This window comes from Capra hircus, chromosome 5 (genome assembly GCF_001704415.2).
Source record: "Capra hircus breed San Clemente chromosome 5, ASM170441v1, whole genome shotgun sequence".
In the NCBI taxonomy this organism is placed as follows: domain Eukaryota; kingdom Metazoa; phylum Chordata; class Mammalia; order Artiodactyla; family Bovidae; genus Capra; species Capra hircus.
In genome coordinates, this window is record NC_030812.1 from 82104354 (window position 1) to 82119089 (window position 14736).

The 14736-nt window shown below is 40.7% G+C and overlaps 1 protein-coding gene across 2 annotated transcripts in view; it reads left to right on the top strand.

The window, feature by feature from the left end:
* ITPR2 (inositol 1,4,5-trisphosphate receptor type 2) overlaps positions 1–14736 on the top strand; it is a 596562-nt gene that overhangs the window by 525293 nt on the left and 56533 nt on the right. For both annotated transcript variants that reach the window (XR_001918100.1, XM_005680737.3), the window contains exon 55: positions 5233–5393. Coding sequence is in view for 1 of the 2 variants with exons in the window: in XM_005680737.3 (XP_005680794.2) it covers positions 5233–5393 (161 nt within the window). In the remaining variant the exon portion in view is untranslated. The remainder of the gene's footprint in view (positions 1–5232; positions 5394–14736) is intronic.

Genomic DNA, 14736 nt, shown 5'->3' on the forward strand with positions numbered 1-14736 from the left:
CTAATGATGATGAAAGACAACCAGTTTCCCTCCGTTACAAGCCTCCTCCCGTGCCCTAGCCCCCTGGACTCCCACCCTCTCCTTTTTTTTCACAGTCTTCCTCTAAATCCTGTCAGCAGAAATTACTTAAAGCGCAGCACCCAGTATGCTAGGCTCCACTCAGAAGCCTTCAGAATAAAGTGCAGACTCCTTAGCTTTGTGTGTAAAACTTTTCAGGGTTTGTGCCAAATGTACCGTTTCATCTTCATGTCCGAGCGTTCCCTCCTGACCATACCAGAAGAATTGACAGTTCCCCAAACAGGGCATTTGCTTTCATCTCAATTTTTGCTGTGCTATTTCCCCTGCCCAGAGGCAAAATAACATAGATTTGGAGTCAGGAATATTTTTATTTAAATATTGGCTGACTTTTCCACTAAGTAGAGGTATTAACATGGGCAATCAATGAAATCCCTCTGAATCTCTTTTTTCACATGCTGAAAGGTCAGATTGATTATTGTTGTTATTATAGCATATTTAAACATCTTTATAGTTCTCGGCATAAATAGGTGCTCAGTAAAAATTAAGTACCCTTTCTTACTGATCATCTCTTCTCTGCTTGCCAAGGTCATGTTTCATAGGTCAGACGTTTACAACTTTATGCCTTGTTGAAACCTTTTAAAATGTATCTGGTCAGAACTCGTTTTGCCCTCCTTCATATTTCTTTGATAGTTTATACCACTTAGAATATAATACAATTTGTCTGTTTCCTTTACCCTATTATGGATTGATTGATGGTAGACATTATCTTTTTATCTTTATAGATCTATGTACCTTGCAACAGGTACGTAGGTAGGTAATTGTTTGAATTGGCTTCTAGGAGAAAGCTACTTTAAAATTTTCTCCATTTTTCTGTAATGGCTCTGTTGAGATATAATTTACATAATCTTATGATAGACTCATGTTCAGAGTTGTGTATCTAGCATCATAATTTTATTTTTAATTTATTTATTACTTCACAGTATTGTGGTAGTTTTTGCCATACGTTGACATGAATCAGCCACGGGTGTACATGTATCATCATAATTTTAGAACATCTTCATTGCGCTCTAAAGAAACCTCCTACCCTTTGGCCATCACTGTTCCCTTCCTTCCCATCAAACTGACCATCCTCCTCAGCCCTAGGCCACCACTGATCTACTTTCTGTCACTCTAGATTTGCCTGTCCTAAGCATTTCGTATAAATGGAATCGTATCATATGTGGTCATCTGTGACTTGCTTCTTTCACTCAGTATGTTTTCAAGGTTCATATTAGCATGCATCAGTACTTTCTTATTGCAGAAAAATATCCGTTGTACGGATACACCATACTTTGTTTATCTTTTTATTGGTTGATGAACATTTGGGTTTCTACTTTTTAGCTATTATGAATAATGCTGCTACAGACACTCATGTATATGCTTTTGTGTGGACATACATTTTTTTCTAAGAGTGGAATTGCTGGTAACATGGTAACTCTGTGTTCAAGTTTTGAGAAACTGCTAAACGATTTTTGAAGTATAGGAGGGTTCCAATTTATCCATGTCATCAATACTGCTATTATTTGTTTTTGATTATATGCATCCTAGTGGAACATCCTAGGATTATATGAATCCTAGTGACATATTCCTTTTTTTTTTCTTAAAATAATGAGCATTTATTGAAAGACTACATGAGCAATTTAAGATAACAAATGCAGTAAGCAAAAGAGCCATCATGGAGAGCCAGGTGCTTTAATTCAGCAAGACCCGCAGCGCCACCATACGCTACTACCCGACTTTTTTCTCGGCTTCCCCCTTTCTCTCTTTTCTAGGGCCATTCTCATTCCCTCTCTCTACCTGCGGCTCTGCCTCCTGATTTCTGCCAGTTTACAGCTTCTGCTGCTTCATTGCTTTCTGCTTATATTCCACTCTTTCCTGCATCTCTTCAATTCTGTTTTGTTCTTAGTGATATACTCTTAATTCACTCAATTAATATTTTATTCAGTGCTGACTACGTGCCAGGCAATGTTCTAAACTACAGGGACCACTGTTGAAGAAAAGAGACACATATATCTACCCGTGGACATGCAGTAAATAACCAACATAATGAGCTCATATCTAAGTTCCCAGATAAAACATTATGCCTTTCTTTTGTGCTAATTAGCAGGCTGGATTTTTCTTGCACAATAATTTTTACCTATATACCTGAGACTTGTGGTCCAGTTTAATTGAACACCTTTGATACAGCTATTTTCAGTCTGTTTGGAGATGAAAAACACTGTAAGACAAAGGAAAGCATGATCAAAAGTATCAGTAGAAAGGGAGGGACAGACTGCATAAAACAATCAAATTAAGCCACATTGAGAAAGTGAGGTTTGAGAAAAACTAGCAGGCAAGTGAGTTAGTCCAAGAGATATCAGAGAGAAGAGAGCTGTAGGGAGAGGAAACAGTTCAAAGGCCCTGAGGCAGGGATCTGGGTCCCAGGAAGAGCAGAGAAGCCCTTGGTGGCTGGGGAGAGTTAGCCAGGGATAGGAGATGGGAGATAAGATTAGAAAGGCTGGAGGGCCACATCACATAGGGTTTAGCAAATTGCTATTGCATGGGATATATTTAAACTCAACAATTATTCATTATTTTTTTAATTTTTGAGCTTAACTGTGGATCCTATATTTTCCCTGGCAACCCTACTCATGGGCCATTGTAAGAAAGTTGACCTTTTTCCTGAGGAGATGAGGAACCACTGCAGGGTTTAAAACAGAGGAGAGACACTATCCTACTCAGATTTTTAAAGGGCCACTCTGGCTGCTGTGCTGAGAACAGGCCTTAGAGAGGAAACATGGAAGCAAGGAGGCCTGGGGGTTATTTGGGTAAACCAGATGAGTGACAATAATGGCTCGAACCAGAGTGGTAGCCTTGGAGGTGGTGAGAGGTGATCAGATCCTGGGTATATGTTGAAGATACAGCCAAAATAATTTCTTTTTTTTTAATTTTTAAAAAGTATTTTAATTGGTAGAAAATTGCTTTACAATTTTGTGTTGGTTTCTGCCATTCAGCAATGTGAATCAGTCATAAATTATATATATACCTTTCACTCCCTTCACCCCACCCCTCTAGGTCATCACAGGGCTCCAGGTTGGGCTCTCTATGTTATTTAGTAATTTCCCACTATCTATTTTATATACGATAGTGTATATATGGGCTTCCCTGGTGGCTCAGATGGTGAAGAATCTGCCCACAATTCAGAAGACCTGGGTTCAATCCCTGGGTCCGGAATGGCAGCCCACTCCAGCATTCTTGCTTTAAAAATTCCATGGTGAGCTACAGTCCATGGGGCCGCAAAGAATCAGACAAGACTGAGCCACTAACCACCCCCCTGCCCCGCCCCCCACACACGCACAGTGTATATATGTCAGAGCTACTTTCTCAATTATTAGAGAAATGCAAATCAGAACTACAATGAGGTATCACTTCATACCAGTCAGAATGGCCATCACCAGAAAATCTACAAACATATATAATTGTTGGAGAGGATGTGGAGAAAAGGGAACCCTCCTGTACTCTTGGTGGGAATGTAAACTGATACAGCCATTATGGAAAACAGTATGGGGATTCCTTAAAAAGCTAGGAAGAAATCTGACATATGACCCAAAAATCCCACTCCTGGGCATATACCGTGAGAAAACCACAATTCTAAAATATGCTTGTACCCCAGTGTTCATTGCAGCAATATTTACAGTAACCAGGACATGGAGCAACCTAGATGTCCATCAACAGATGAAAGGATAAAGAAGTTGTGGTACATGTATACAATGGAATATTATTCAGCCATAAAAAGGAATGAATTTGAGTCAGTTGTAGTGAGGTGGATGAACCTAGAACCTCTTATAGGGTGAAGTAAGCCAGAAAAAGAAAAACAAGTATTGTATAGTTACAGCATATATATGGAGTCTAGAAAAAATGGTATTCATGAGCCTAGTAGAGAACAGATTTGTGGACCCAGCAGAGGAAGGTGAAGGTGGGGCAAATTGTAAAAGTACCAAATGAATTTCAACATGAATTGGATGTGGCATGTGAGACAGAGGATTCAAGGATGACTCCAGACTTTTGGCTTGAAAACTGAAAGACTGGAATGAAAAGAGGACGTGGGTGGAGCTCGTTTTGGGGAGAGGATTGGATTTTTATTTGAAGCATGCTAAGCTGACGATAGGTCAAGTAAGATGAGGCATGACCATCAGCCAGCTAAATTTTATGGTATTTCCCGTAAAAATATCCAATAATATAATTTAAAAGGTCACACCTTCATTGGGGACAGACTTTTTTTGATTTATGTACTTTGTATCTTATTGTTTAAAGGGTCTTCTTCATGCCTAAAGGGCCAGATGACTTTTTAAAAAAAAAATATGTTTAGGAAGAAAGTAGCCAGTTTTGGAATTCAATTTCCAGATTTCTTCTCCAGTATCCGAACTGCAAAACCAGACTGAATCCCAACATCCCATTTTACCTGGCAGCCTGATTCATTTTTCCATAGACGTTTTTCTTCATCTCCATTCATTTCGTTTCATCTCCCCTTCAGCCTTTGAGAGAAAAGCATCTTGCTACCCAGATCCTCTCCTCAGTGTTCTTCCAGAAGCTAAAAAAATATTCCCTGGAAATTGATCAGACCTTCCCCTCCCCAGAATGCCTGGAACACAGTAGTCTAAGGGTGGGACAAGCCTGTGAATCCTTATTGCATTCGGAGCACAGATCTCTGTGGACATTCTTTTGCCCTTCACTGATTACAAGTGGTTTTGAAGAGAGATGACTGTTAGCTGCCTTTTTTCTCTTTCTACCCAAGTTCCTGGATAAAATGGCATTTTTTTTCCTGCCCCAATTATTAGCAAGCATGCTTTTTCTTGCACAATCATTTTGACTTCTTTTTCTTAGACTTGAGGTCCAATTTATTATAATTTGACAATTTTTATTTGGTTACATTTTAAATTGTCTGCAAATTTTGCGTCTATAGTAGGACTCCACTTTTCCCAGGATCCACAGGGGATAATGTTAGTTGGGAAGAAATGAAAAACTCTGGCATTTTTTCTGGAGGTCTTGTACTGCGTTGTTTTTAATCGTAACATTTTAAATTGTCACACTCTTTCAGAAAATGTTTCTTCACAATAATGATTATGTTTTTATGCCAAAAGTGAGTGCTGATTAAATGACACGTTACACACATTGTGTCTCATGGTTTTTTTGCAGGACTCGAGAGGGACAAGTTTGATAATAAAACGGTTTCTTTTGAGGAACACATCAAGTCAGAACACAATATGTGGCATTATTTGTACTTCCTAGTCCTGGTGAAGGTGAAAGACCCAACTGAATATACCGGACCTGAAAGTTACGTGGCTCAGATGATTGTGGTGAGTGAGGGGAGGGTTTGGATCTATGACTATACTGCATTCTGTATGCTTCCAATTCCCTACCCTACCTTTCTTCCAGAATGCAAAGGTTCTAGGAGTCATTTTGTTAACTTTTAAATAGGACTGTCAATCACTGAAGAACCCCTGTCCTGGCTGAATCTTAGTGGCCGTCTTGGTTATACAAACCATATCTAAGCTTCAGATGTACAGATGGTATTTCCTGGAGAATTCTCTGTGCAGTGAATTCAGTCCTTTCTGTCATCGTCTGACCTCATGCTTCCTGTCATCACTAATGTCTCAGTTCCCCAAATCTGGAACTTTCACATTGGCACATGATTCATACTTAAAGAAATGCCTTGAATTTCAGAAATTAAGCATTTAAGCAATTACAGACTGTTTGGGGAAGGTAAATGTTCAGCCTCAGTGGGACAGCATTGACTTTTTGTCAGTGTACATTTTGGATCGATTGACCAGTGTTGGTGATGGATTTGCCCTGACCCTGCTGTGTCCAGTTGCTTGTGACTCCTCCTCACGATCAGTAGCATTGCATAGAGAGTATGGTTGTCCACAATTCAAAGTTTCTTCTGTTTCATAGAAAATTAACATGAACTGGCTTAAAGAGAAGTCAGAGTTGCAACTTTCCTGTATCCATGATATGCATTTTGTTGTTCAGTCACTGTCATGTCCAACTCTTTGCGACCATAGACTGCAGCACACCAGGCTTCACTGTCCTTCACTATCTCCCAGAGTTTGCTCAAACCCACTGTCCATTGAGTTAGTGAGTATCATTGCATCTGATACTGAAGCTGAAGCTCCAGTACTTTGGCCACCTAAGGCAAAGAGCTGACTCATTGGAAAAGCCCCTGATGCTGGGAAAGATTGAAGGCAGGAAGAGAAGGGGATGACAGAGGATGAGATGGTTGGATGGCATCACCAACTCGATGGACATGAATTTGAGCAAACTCTGGGAGATAGTGAAGGACAGGGAAGCCTGGTCTTCTGCAAGTCCATGAGGTCACAAAGAGTCAGACATGACTTAGTAACTGAATAATGACAAATCTTTGCATCTGATATAAATTCTTGTATTCTTATAATAAATGTGGCCATGTATTGGATTTTGCCTCAAAAACCATCCTCCAAAGTTGTGTTAATTATTTGAGAATGAGGCCTTCAAAGAGCCAAGACCCTCTTTAATGCTGAGTCCCAAGAGTGTGTGTATGCTCAATCACTTCAATCGTGTTCGACTCCTTGTGACCCTATAGACTGTAGCCCGCCAGGCCCCTCTGTCCATGGGATTCTCTAGGGAGGAATACTGGAGTGGGCTGCCATGCCCTCTTCCAGAGGATCTTCCTGAGCCAAGTATCGAATCCTCATCTCTTGGATCTGCTGCATTGGCAGGTGGATTCCTTACCACTAGCACCACCTGGGAAGCCCCATCCCAAGGATAATATTTTAAACACCAGAGTGTCAGGAGAGCCAGGTAACAACGGGTCTGGATCTTCCCCTCTGGGAGCTTATATCCACTTAGGAAGGCATAAGCTACAATATAATGAACAACCAAAGAACATGTTCAGAGGCTAACATCTTACTAAGTTACCAACATCTTAACATTGCACTGTTTTACCTTACCTGACAATATTTATGTGTCACAGGAGAGCTCCGTGTAAACTGAGTTTTTTTAATTCAGCATTTTTCATCCTATTTTATTATGGACATGCATCCTACTGTAAGTTATTTTCTCTCCATTTTTATATGACAGTGGGCAGAACCTAATATTGTTTCTTTTTTTTCTGTGTAGCCTTATCTGCCCTCTCTTCCTTCTAAATTAGGAAACAGGTTATCATTTTGAGAATAGACACTCACAGTCATCATTTATTCTTGATCTCAAGATGCTCAGAGACTATTTGTGTGAAACATTTTGTTTCTGCTTACCAGGGGAAAATCGTGTAAGCATTCATTTAACATGTGACTTTGGGACTTGCCTATTGCTCCAGCGGTTAAAACTGCATGCTCCTAATGCCGGGCTTATGGGTTCCATCCCTGGTTGGAGAACTATGATCCCATATGCCTTGAGGTGTGGCCAGTTTTTTTTTTTTTTAATTTAGAAAAGTAAGTAAATACAATGTGACCTCACACTGCTATATTTTTTAAAAGTTTGAGGTACATTTAATTAATATATATTTATCAGTCATCTATTATGTCCTTTGGACTAAAGATTTTGGAGAATACACTGAAGTCTGAAACATTCCTTTTCTTAAAGCCAAAGAATTTAGAGCTTCCCTGGGTGTTCTTTGGAAGGAATGATGCTAAAGCTGAAACTCCAGTACTTTGGCCACCTCATACAAAGAGTTGACTCATTGGAAAAGACTCTGATGCTGGGAGGGATTGGGGGCAGGAGGAGAAGGGGATGACAGAGGATGAGATGGCTGGATGGCATCACTGACTCCATGCACATGAGTCTGAGTGAACTCCGGGAGTTGGTGATGGATAGGGAGGCCTGGCGTGCTGCGATTCATGGGGTCACAAAGAGTCAGACACAAATGAGCGGCTGAACTGACTGAACTGAAGAAGACGAAGTGAATAATAAACCTAAAGTACAACAAACCAAGTTCCCTAAGAAAAGAGAAAAGTCTGAAGGCTTAATGATGTAGAGTGATAACTAACTCGAAGGTGGTGGAAGGCATTTGAGGGGTGTGCATGTGTGTGTGTCTATGTGTATGTGTAATACATGAGACAGGGTAGAGTTTGTGCAGATGAGGAGTGTCTGCTGGATTAAGAGTGAGTTCTTATAAGAGGGAGCAGCCTAAAGAAAAGCCTCAAAATGGGACATTCAAACACTCGGGGGATAGTTACTTGCCTGGTTTCACCAGCACATGGTTTACTTCTAAGGAAGCTCTGCAAGTTATGACCTGCAAGTTATGACCCAAAAAGTCAGCTGGACTTTTGAGTAAGAGGTGTAGGTTTTGGTCATTATTTTCTTTCAGCAAAGGGAAGCCACAGAGGTTTTTACCTAAGGGAATAATATGGCCCAGTAGAGTGTTCAGGCAGAGGTGCGTGGGCTGGTTTGGGGAAGGGAAAGACGAAGTGAGAGGTGGTACTTGGCAGTTGACAGGATTAGGAGGGGGCCGTGGAGGAGCAGGTGAAAGGCTGAGAGCTGAGCCAGGGACACCTGAACGCTGTGAGCCTGGTCATTGGGAGAAACGTAGCGAATGGGTTTCAGAAAGTCTCTATGAGGCGGAGAAACGAGTCAGAGAAGAAGACTTGTTGATTTTGAAACAAGACAGGAGCCTGAGTCATTGAGAGAGATGGTATAGTGACAACAGTAGGCGTCTTACAGCCAGAAGGATCTGGACTCACCCCCTGACTCTAGCACGGATCTGCTGTGTGGTCTTGGTATCTTGGGTGAGTCTTTGAACCTCCCTGAGACTCTGCCTCCTCACCTGAGAGGTAGAAAATGGGTGTGAGATCAGTGAGATGATGTGTAAAAAGTGTCCTGCTTATGGTTGGGTACTCAGTAATTGACAGTTTTCCCTGGGGTCATCCACATGGAAAGATAGCTGGCACCATCAGGTTAGGGAGTGGCAGGAGAAAGGAGAAATATAAACAGAGAAGAAGAGAAAGCCAGAGGCAAAACCTGGGGGATCTCATCTTGAGGAAGAAGGAAGAAGACAAATAAAATAAGGAGGAAAAGGAGACAATAAAAAGGGTAGAAGAAGCACCAGGAAGTGGAGTGTGTCAGAAGCCTAGAGATGAGCATTTTCAGTGTCAGAGTTCACAGCATCAGTTGTTGCAAAGAAGAGACAGGTCCAAGCCTTTGGATCTTGCGTAAGGAAATCCCCGGTAACTGCCAAGAAACTGTTGACCCATCTTTAGCCTTCATATTAAAATCACCATTTTTCCAGGCTCTTGTTCTTGAATGTTTAAGACTTACATTTCCATGTGTCTGTCCATCCTCTCCTCTCTCAAGAAGCAGGACAAGAGGGAGGAGAACCACAAGCTTATTCAAGCATGAAATGTCTCATTCTCATCCAAGCAGACCACATCCAAGAGAACAGGCACTGGTCCTGAATTTTAATGGTCGGGAGAAGGAAGACTGATATTAAGCTTAGGAAGGATGGAAACAAAAAGTCATTTGACTCTTAAGAGTGTTCATTTACTGAAATAGCCCTTTTGGAAAACCTGAAAATCTGTAGCTGACAAACCCAGTTTGGAAAATTGTTACTTCAAGCTCCATGGAGATTATGGCCTCCTAATCTTGATCCACCAAGAGAGAGATTTTGGAGCTCATGGCAAGTCAACACGTGTCTGTAGCTCATTTCAAAGACTGTATTTTTCTCTTCCTCCAGGTCAAAGGTAATCACTCTTAACAGCTTGGTAGGAAATCTTCCATTTTCCTACATTTTTGGTCTTTGAAATTAGATACATTTACCAGTTTGATTTAAATGCCTGTTTATCAATAGAACTTTAGAAGAAGTTTTCATTTCTTCATGATGGACATAGGTTTTACCCTCAAGGATTTATGCAAAATAAAATAAGGAAGTTCCTCATATTTGCTCATGAAACAACTCATCTGAGTTCTACTACACTATAAGTAAGCCCAATTTGGACCTAGGGGGCCTTAGCAAATGCTTCCTGTCTTCTGGTGAAATGAGAAAAATAAGAATATACCAAGTTTGGGGCTGTTTCTCCCCTCTGTGTATTTTTTCACCTCCAATCCATCCATTTTATGCTCAAGTAAAAATGAATGGCACTCATTCCCAGGTGGCACTAGTGGTAAAGAACCCACCTACAAATGCAGGAGACATAAAAGACACAGGTTCGATCCCTGGATTGGGAAGATCCCCCAGAGGAGTGCATGGCAACCCACTCCAGTATTCATGCCTAGAAAACCCCATGGACAGAGAAGCCTTCAGTCTAAAAGGTCACAAAGAGTCAGATAGGACTGAGGCAACTTGGTACACACACAACACGCATAAAGAATATTTATACTTATATGCATTAAAGCATATATTATAAATAAATTGATATATTGTTTCTGGGGGTTAGATTCTTAGAAAATACATTTGTGCCTCTACGTCCACCCAGTGACAGGGTCAAACCTCTAAAATATTCATAGGAACTTAAACCTTCCTCACTCCTGCCGTCAGACCCTGCGTCAAGCTGTTTAACTATCCACTGTCTTGAGTCTTTGAATTAACACAAAACTCTTTTGGGATATTGTTATGGGAGATGTGAGTAGATCAAGGTATTTGGGGAATATATTTTCTTCTGGCAAACAAGTTCTCATTTTTTATAAGAGGATTGACATTTTGAGCTAGTGTTTATTGGGGGACACTAACTGGGAGACAGAAAAGGAAGGGCCGTGCAGGAAAGTAAAAATAATGAAAAAGAACCCAATAAACTAGGAGGAAAGGGCCTAGGAGGGTAAGTCCTGTAGCCTGTGCTAGTAATGGCCTGTGAGCATCACTACGCCCCTTTGCTTCTGCCATTACCCGAAGGACGATATTGAAGGGGAACAAACAAAACAGAGATCATTAGAAAAAATGCCCAAGGCTTTTAGAGGTTTCTGTAACATTTTGGAGACATTTTCAGATTTTCAGTTGCTCATTTGCCAAGGTATGTTAGGGACCTTTGGGAATATTTAGTACTTAGTTTGACAAACAGTGAGATTGAAATCAGAGGTACCGGAAAGGCAGGTGCCCTGCTTGTTCAGAGAACTGCCCACGTGTTCTGATGTACTGTGTGGCAACCCAGACCCTGGCTGGCCATGCCCCATGACCTTGGCTTTGGGGGGGACCAGTTCCTCATTTGAGTGTATGGCACTTTTAAGCTCTTATGTTTATTTGACTCTTGACTAATGATTATTTGTGGACATCGTGGTGATGTCAGCTGGGACAGTTTCACTTGTTCTTTTGCGGGGGGCTGGAGTTGTATGGGGTTTTTTTGTTTTCTTAATTTTTATTGGAATACAGTTGATTTACAATATTATGTTAGTTTCTGCTGTACAGCAAAGTGAATCAGTTTTATATACATACACACACACACACACACATACACTCTTTAAAAATTTTTTTTTCTATATAAGTCATTGCAGAGTATTGAGTAGAATTCTCTGTGCTATACCATAGGTTCTTGTTGGTTATCCATTTTATATCGTTTGTATCTGCTAATCCCAGTCTCCCAATTTATCCTGTCCCCCTTTCCCCTTCTGGTAACCATAAATTTGTTTTCTACATATGTGACTCTATTTCTGTTTGGTAAGTTCATTTGTATCATTTATTTTTAGATTCCATGTATTAAGTGATATCATACAGTATTTGTCTTTCTCTGTCTGACTTACTTTACTCAGTATGATAATCTCTAGTTGCATCCGTTTTGTTGCAAATGGTTTTATTTCATTTTTTATGGCTGAATAATATTCCACTGTGTATATATAACACACCTTCTTTATCCATTCATCTGCCAATGGACATTTAGGTCACTTCCATGTCTTAGCTATTGAATAGTGCTGCTATGAACATTGGGGCACATGTATCTTTTCAGATTAGTTTTCTCTGGATATATGCCCAGCAGTGGGATTGCTTGATCATATGGTAGTATTTTTAGTTTTTTAAGGAACCTTCATGTTGTTTTCCATAATAATTGTACCAATTGACTCATGTTTTTGTTAATATAATAGTTGTCTTGACACAAAAACAATTTTAAGTTTCTTGAAGGCCACAACTAGGAATAGAGTAGCTTTTGTTCTGTGTAAGACCAGAGCAGGTGATATCTGTAATGTACATTAAAAGTAACTCAGTAGACATTTAGTGTTTCTTCTATGCTAGCAGCTATTCTGTGGTTTTGATACATAAGACTAAACAAGAAGTAATCTCTTCGCTTGGGCTTCCCACGTGGCACTAGTGGTAAAGAACCCGCCTATCAATGCAGGAGATATAAGAGACGTGTGTTTGATCCCTGGGTCGTGAAGATCCTCTGGAGGAGAGCATGGCAACCCACTCCAATATTCTTGCCTGGAAAATCCCGTGGGCAGAATAAGCTGGTGGGCTACAGTCCATGGGGTCACAAAAGAGTTGGACACAACTGAAGCAACTTAGCACACACAATCTCTACCTTCAAGAAGCTTAAAATGTTTACTGAATGAGTACAAAAAACAATGAGTGAATTAACAAATGAACAGTTTCTTAGCTCTCTGGTAGTTGGACATAATTTACAGAAAGATACACCAAAATAGCTGCACGGGTTTAGACTATGAATTTCTCATTAGGCAAATATCATCTTTTCCCCTCTTTTAAAGTCAAAAGGTAAAGACAAAGCAGGAAGGGTATGCCACCTGAACCAAGTAAATGGATGCAGTATTAAAAATCAGATGGCTGATTTGAGAGACTGGTGATTTAATCCCTCTGTCGTCTAAGTATTTCTCAAGACCAGCTCCTCACATACGTGCAAAGCACTCAGGAGTGCACCTGAAGCTGCTGGTCTGGCAGAGGGCAGGCATGCACAATGGTGGGTTGTTCTGCATGATTCACCCATTAGAATGAATTCTTCCATGATCTATGAAGACTTCAGAAAGAGAGAGGCTATCCTTTAATGAGATAGAAAAGCAATCTAGTCACCCAGAAGGAAGGAAAAGAACTCAGAATTTACCAGATGTTGTTTTTCTGTGTCTGGAACTCAAAATCAATCTCGTTTAGTTCAACGGTATTTTTGAGCAGTAACTATTTCAGGAGGGAGGTGGGCTCATGAAAGACATCAGGTCTTCTAAGATTTATATGCACCCCTTCTGCATCAGCAGCATTTGCTGACTTAATTGCTGCTTTATTGTCATGTGTTATAATTATGAAATTACACATTCTGATTCTATTATTTCCAATTTATGCTAATTGTGTAATTGGATCTAATTAAGCCAATTATGAAACTGCTCAATCTTCAAAACCTATTTTAAAGTCGTTGGAACATAATAAGACAGTTTTAAAATGTTTACATTTCCAGGGATGCAGGAGGCTAGAGGTTATAGCTTCAGAATGCACAATTAAGAAGGGAATGCCACCTCTACTGTCCACATTTTAAATCCAGACATGTGTCTTCAATTTAAGAGGCATCTTTTTTTCAGTTCCCAACTCTGGATTTCATTCTTGTGGTGGGATCTATCCTCTAAAATTTCCTCTTTAGTATTCATACATATGATCCATGAGTTACCACATTTTTGTGTACATCTTAACATCTTTCTAATCCTCATCTTATTTTGAAATACAGAGATAGAAAAGGTAAATATTTCACAGTGTGGATGTACATAGAGTCTTCATCTTAAAGACCAGAAGTGAGGGTGAAAGGATTGGGCCAAATTGTTTTAAATGAGATTCAGGGATGGAAGCGGAATGAGTAAGAAGGACCAGGGCAGGCACATGAGGTGTGGGCTCTCAGTTGTCATTGACTGGTTTCCTGAATTAATCAGAAATTGAACCTGCCAGAATTCAGGTGCTTAGTCACTTCAGTCATGCCTGACTTTCTGCAACCTCATGGACTGTAAGCCCCCCAGGCTTCTCTGTTGATGGGAGTCTCCAGGCAAGAATACTGGAGTGGGTTGTCATACCCTCCTCCAGGGGTGTCTTCCAGACCCAGGGATCGAAACCACACCTCTTGCATCACAGGCAGATTCTTTACCACTGAGCCACCGGGAAAGCCCCTGGCATCCAGGTAATAGTCCTCAAAGTTCAAGAAACGAAAATGGCTCTTGTTAGTTTTTCTAATCAGTTTCTAAGGAGAAGCTCAATGTCACAGAAGGAACCTGGGCCTCAGATTCTGAAGTCTGATTTGCTAGGATTCCTTTATGCAAGACCCATGATTTTTCCTGATTGCTTCTGCACTTCACGTTACCTATCCGTGAAGAAAGTATAGTCAGCCAGTCAACACTCAGAGTTGAACGAGCTGAATTGTGCCTGGATCCCAGAGGCCTCCTGCTCTGTGGGATCCTGTTCCATTAGCTGCTGGATCATGAAGCGAAGAAGCGGACAGAGACCCCAAGGAAAGAAGCTGGGCAGAGAAGGCTGCAGGGTCGTGGGGAGGGGAGCAGGACTTGGAGGGCTTGAGAGAGTGGGTAATCTGGAAACTAGGAAATACTGCAATAGTTTTAGCAACTAGCAAGGCCGCATCTATGCCAACCAGCTAAATATTAACCCTGTCTATAGTAAGTAATATGCTATGAGGATTAAATGAAATCCTGCATACTAGCATTACTGTGACTCATAGAAACTGACATTTGATGAGTGCTGTGTGCTCAGTGCTGTACTAAGTGAGTGACACACATGATCTCTTAAAGGCCTTGGATCAGCCCTAGGTGACA